We start from the raw sequence: 5,870 nt of genomic DNA on the forward strand, positions 1-5,870 counted from the left end.
CAATTTGATAATCGACTCCCGATTTTATTATGCATCATATCAACTCTACAACTCAGACCATTGAAAACTTAACATAACTAACTCCGCTCATCGTTCAAAAGGTTAAATATTAGATTACTTTTGAGAAAACAAAACAAAGTCAACTAGATGCACATGCTTTCCTTGATTAAAAAATTAATATTCTAAATTTAGAAATTTCATTCTCCTTATGCAACAGCTAATAAAAAAAATCCACCATTTAATTCGACGAAAGTTAAAATTCAAATTGTGATTTGAGTGCAACAATCAAGGGCATTATTAATGACTACTCGTGGTCAAAGAGTGGCTTTATTCGCCTTACTCCCGCCGCTCTTGCTCCCTCGACACGGACTGCAGATCTGAGGAGACTCTCACGGCAACCAGCAATGGAGGCCTATCTGACCTCGTCCATTCCCACCGCCAGGAGATCTGGTGGAAAGTTTGCTCCTTTGGCCCTCACCCTCCTCTTCTTCCTGGTTTGGTCCGCTACGCTTCCATCGACAGGTCAGTTCCTGCCAATGCCTTAAGATTTGCCATTCTCAGCTTAAAAATCGAAAGCCTCTGTCTCTACGGCTGTATGATCCGTCGAGCTTATGATCGAGACATAAAATAGGATACAAATTTGTTCCTCAGCCGCGCTACATTTTTCACATGACTTGGCCATCATTTGGATCCAATCTAGATTTTCAAACTAAATATGCTAGTGTTGGTAGAGGATTGGAGCTGTAAGACGTTGACTATAAAATTGACAGATTCTTTCGTATTGTTAGTACTAGTTTCCTTGAACGAGTGTGACCGGGTATGTTGTTTAATTCCTATTTTGATTTAGTTCTCGAAATGGAATGCCTGCTAATATGGAACCACAGAGTTCAGTTTTCGAAGGTTTCAATACCTTCAGAAAAGTCTTCCATAAGTTTTCTTCCTCCGGTGTATTCTTCCTTTTACATTTGCTGAGCTCAAACTACAATAGTGCTCGTTGTATCCTTTTTTCCTTTGGTTTCTGATCTACTAATCAAGAGATCCACAAGATGCATTTTGCAGATTATCAATTTCGGCGGCCATTACTGCACATTGGAGAACATTTTGAAAAATTAATCAATTAATTAGATAAACAGAAGGGAAATAGATCAGTGTGGAAGCAATACTTCATAGGAATTCAAATAAGATCTAGTTATCTGTGTTGTCTTGTATCTTTTTAATTATAGTTTATTATCTTACCAGGAGCTTATGATGCACTGGACCCAAATGGAAATATTACAATCAAGTGGGATGTTATGCAATGGACTCCAGATGGATATGTTGTAAGGAAAAAAAGTCATCATTATTATTTTTTTCTTTGGAATTGCTCTTGATTTCCAGACTCATTGTGTGAGACCATGCCTCAACTGATACAGTTTATCTCTAAATCAGTTGCAACTGTGATTAATAATGACGATGTATGAATTCTTTCAGGCTGTTGTCACAATGTTTAATTTCCAACAATATCGTCATATCCAAGCACCTGGGTGGACTCTTGGGTGGACATGGGCAAAGAAGGAAGTCATTTGGTCCATGGTAGGAGCACAAACGACGGAGCAAGGTGATTGCTCACGATTTAAAGGGAACATTCCACATTGCTGCAAGAAGGATCCTACCGTTGTTGATCTATTACCTGGAACTCCATACAATATGCAAATTGCCAATTGCTGCAAAGGAGGGGTTATTAATTCTTGGGCTCAAGATCCTGCCAATGCTGCGAGTTCATTCCAGGTCAGTGTTGGTGTTGCAGGAACCACCAACAAGACTGTCCGTGTTCCCAAAAACTTTACCCTCAAGGCTCCAGGACCAGGGTATACATGTGGAATAGCTAAGATAGTAAAACCTACAAAGTTTGTCACCCAAGATGGAAGGAGAACAACCCAAGCTCTAAGTAAGTGATCAAAAATGAATTGCAAAAGCCTACTAATTAAAATCTTGTCTAAAATTTGTTGACTAATTACAGATATAACCATATCCTTCTTTTGCACTTTCTCCTCAGTTAACATTTCTAAATAATTAGCCTCTTAGTCCTTAAAACCAGCTAATATGTTGAATGTTTCAATGAAGTGACATGGAATGTTACCTGCACATATTCCCAATTTCTTGCTCAGAAGACTCCTACTTGTTGTGTGTCACTTTCATCTTTCTACAATGACACTATTGTCAACTGTCCTACATGCACATGTGGGTGCCAGAATAATTTAACTCAACCAGGAAGTTGCGTTGAGTGAGTTTATATTCCAGTTTCATAGTTTTCTTTTAGTGAGACAATTTTGAAACATCTACTTATGGAATCTCTGATTTAAATGGCAGAGGTGATTCACCTTATTTAGCTTCTGCTGTTAATGGACCCGGCAAAAATAGCTTCGTACCTTTGGTGCAGTGCACATCACATATGTGCCCAATAAGGGTGCATTGGCATGTGAAGCTCAACTATAAGGAATACTGGCGTGTGAAGATTGCGATAACGAATTTCAACTACCGGATGAATTATACACAGTGGAACCTTGTTATCCAGCATCCAAACTTAGACAATCTCACACAACTTTTTAGCTTCAACTACAAGGCATTGACTCCCTATGGAGGCATAAGTAAGTTTATCCTTTGCTCTTGTATCTCCATAGGTTGTAATTCTTTCAAGATATACCAATTATTTTATGGAGTGCCATACAAGTTTGGGTTGCCAAGCATGCGCCTATGTAGTGATCTGTATGGGTTGCCATCACAATCATTTCAGTGAACAAATTTCACTACACCTAAGACGTATCATTAAATTTTTTACCAGAAGGATCACTTAGATTAAATATAACAGTTTTCCTTCGAGAAGGATCACTTTGGAGTACTTTTAAAAGTTTTCCTTGAACTGAAATTTTACTTGGATCTGGCTGACAGATGATACTGCAATGTTTTGGGGTGTTAAATACTACAATGATTTGCTCATGGAAGCTGGACCTTATGGAAATGCACAGTCGGAACTTTTGTTCAAAAAGGATCCATCAACCTTTACTTTCGACAAGGGATGGGCGTTTCCAAGGCGAATATACTTCAACGGCGACAACTGTGTCATGCCTCCCCCAGATTCATATCCATGGTTGCCAAATGCTTCCTCACATATGATGAACAGCATGATGATGACCATTCTAGCCGCATTGAGTTGGTTACTAATTATTGCCTTCTAAATTTGTACCTACAGATTACTTATTTTGGATTCTCCAAAGAGGATAGGTTGTCCACACTTAGATCTCGTTTCCTCCATGGTGACATCTTCTATACTCCAAATTAAAAATCGGAGTTTAGATTCAGTCACTTCATTGATCTTTTATTTTAGAACCTTGTTTGTAGAATAATGGAGTCTCACCATATTTTATATTTGTAATGCATTTGAACAGAAATTTTATCATTGCAATTGATTTTATGTACCTGTACCTTACTTTATTTCTCATGTTGGAATTGCATCACATTGAACATATCTAAATTGTGTTTATTATGGGTGGAAGCTTTTAGAACCCTAAATATCACAAAGGCCTAAATAGTTGCAGTGTGAAAGTAAAGCTAAATCCAAGATACGAGAGTGAAGGCAACCAAGAGCCGGAACACAACAAAAAGACATTGAAGAGTGCCAACCCTTAAAGACCTAGACCTATAAAAAGTGATCTTTCTTATCATTGGAGGGATACTTTCTTGAAGCCTCTATGGGAGAACTTTTCTGTTGGATCTCTGAGAAGGCTCGAGGAGTGAATAACCTTGTGCTTTCTTTCTATAAAATTGTTAGTATAGCGGAAAAACAAAATACATCGAATTCAAAATAAAACAATAAAGAGACGAGAAGATAATTTTTACATGATTTGACGATCCTCCCAAGGACCCCTACTTCATGGCTATGATTTGGAAGTGGATCGATCTGCGAAGCATCTCTAATGTTTCTACTTGGTTAGCAACCAAAGGTGGAGAGAAACCTTTACAATCTCTTCTTGCAATGATGAATATTTAAGCACAAAGAAGAGAGAAGAAACAAAGACAATAAGAGTTTTTTACAACCTCTACTATTTCTCATTTGCAGCTTCATTTTGCTCTCAACCATATCCTTCACGCTTCTTGCCTACATAGTCCACCTTCATCGACTGTCATCCTTACTCTCTTGATCCTTCTCGTCCTGTAATTCCTCAGTTTGCCTCATGCAACTTTCTCTGATCTCTACAAACCTTGAGCCATTGAATTGCCAACTTGACCACACCATGTCATTGCTCCAGAGCTAATCCAACACCACCTTAGTGCTTGTCTTATGGTTCATCATGTGTCTTATATCATCCTTCTCCGATCTCATGGGGCATTTACACCACTAGCATGCTAACTTGGTCACGCCAAACAAATGAACTCTCCAAGCTCGCTCCATGTGTATTCTTACATATGTCTCTGCAGACTCAAATGCACAGCTAAAATCATTTTCTCAAACATGCAAAACAATAAAATCTCTCTCCCATGACCACTCAAGATTTAATTAATTTTAAGATTTCTTTTATTTTCTACTTTTTTATAAAATGCACCGGGATGCCCCCTCCACTCTTTTATAAAATCTTAGATTTCTATAGTTTCATCATTATGTGCCATGGAATACACCCATGTATACTTAGAATAATCATGTATGATAACCAAACAATATTTATTATCACTCAAAAAACTATATTATGACTATCAAATAAGTCTAAGTGTAAAACCAAAGTAAAGTAACTTTAATGGTAAAGTATTACTAGCTAGAGTGTTATCTCTATGAGTGAACTTTAACTGCATACTTTCAGACATGCATCACATATCTTGTCTTTTACCATATCCCAGGCAAGTCTTTAGCCAATTCCCCTTTTGCAACTTTTTAGAGGTGTCTCAGATTGGTATGTGTCAATCTCTTATGCCGCAACCAACTTTGCTCTTTCTTCAACTATGAAACACTTAGTAGATTAGTTAGTGACACAAGAGAGACTAATACAATAAATATTGTCCTCTTAATAACCTACTGGCATTACATGATCTAACTCATTGTGGTTTACTAAGATCTAACTCATTGTGGTTTACTAATCACTTGCTTGAGTAAAGCTCAACTTTCTACCTGATATCACACAATTAACTCACACTTAATAAATTAAAATTTATATTTTTCGCTAATAGAACATTTTTAATAACAAGGTTAGAGGATACCTAAATATTACCTTTATTAACAATTATGAGTTTACCACTATCCCCAAACACTACAATTCCTTTGTTCTTACCGGTGAAGGTGGAGAATTTGCTAACATTTCCTATCATGTATCTTGATCACTATCAACCATCCATATTGATGTAGTGAATAGGGAGGGGCCTTTTAGTGGGGCCCATGGATCAACAGGCAAGTATAGGTGTTAGTCAAAGTTCATGATAGGTCAAAAACTAGATAGCTGGTTGGACATGACCTCCCTCTCCTAATCGGCTATTGTTGATCGGACAATCCCTCAAAGGGACCCACTCTCCACCTCTGCTAGACCTGCTCGAGGATCTGCTCCCTGTTTTATCCCGATCCGCTACTGCCGATCGAACAGTCCCTCAAGGGACCCACTCCCCGGCTCTGCCGGACTTGCAAGGGGATCCGCTCCCCGTTCTATCCCTATCGGTTATCACCGATTGGACACTCCCTCAAGGGGACCAACTCCCCGGCTCTATCGGACCCACACGGGGATCCGATCCCCATTCTATCCTGATTGGTTATCACCGATCGGATAGTCCCTCAAGGGGACCCACTCCCCAACTCTTCTGAATCCGCACGGGGATCCACTCCTTGTTCAACCCCAATTAGTTACTGCCAATCG

General features: G+C 38.7%; 1 protein-coding gene across 1 annotated transcript; it reads left to right on the forward strand.

The window, feature by feature from the left end:
• Positions 1-316: 316 nt before the first annotated feature.
• LOC122002742 (COBRA-like protein 1) lies at positions 317-3,461 on the forward strand. Its single transcript, XM_042558040.1, has 6 exons — positions 317-522; positions 1,240-1,319; positions 1,471-1,927; positions 2,104-2,263; positions 2,350-2,627; positions 2,929-3,461. The coding sequence occupies exons 1-6, from the start codon at positions 405-407 to the stop codon at positions 3,213-3,215; spliced, it is 1,380 nt and encodes a 459-aa protein (XP_042413974.1). The 5' UTR covers positions 317-404; the 3' UTR covers positions 3,216-3,461.
• The last annotated feature ends 2,409 nt before the right edge of the window (positions 3,462-5,870 follow it).

The sequence above is a fragment of the Zingiber officinale genome, chromosome 7A, assembly GCF_018446385.1.
Source record: "Zingiber officinale cultivar Zhangliang chromosome 7A, Zo_v1.1, whole genome shotgun sequence".
Lineage (NCBI taxonomy): Eukaryota > Viridiplantae > Streptophyta > Magnoliopsida > Zingiberales > Zingiberaceae > Zingiber > Zingiber officinale.

Excerpts from the sequence above, each read along its gene's own strand:
- LOC122002742 (XM_042558040.1), top strand. The coding sequence starts at position 405 with ATGGAGGCCTATCTGACCTCGTCCATTCCCACCGCCAGGAGATCTGGT. Across the intron at positions 1,320-1,470 it reads GGACTCCAGATGGATATGTT|GCTGTTGTCACAATGTTTAA; the intron begins GTAAGGAAAAAA and ends GAATTCTTTCAG. Across the intron at positions 2,264-2,349 it reads CAACCAGGAAGTTGCGTTGA|AGGTGATTCACCTTATTTAG; the intron begins GTGAGTTTATAT and ends TTTAAATGGCAG.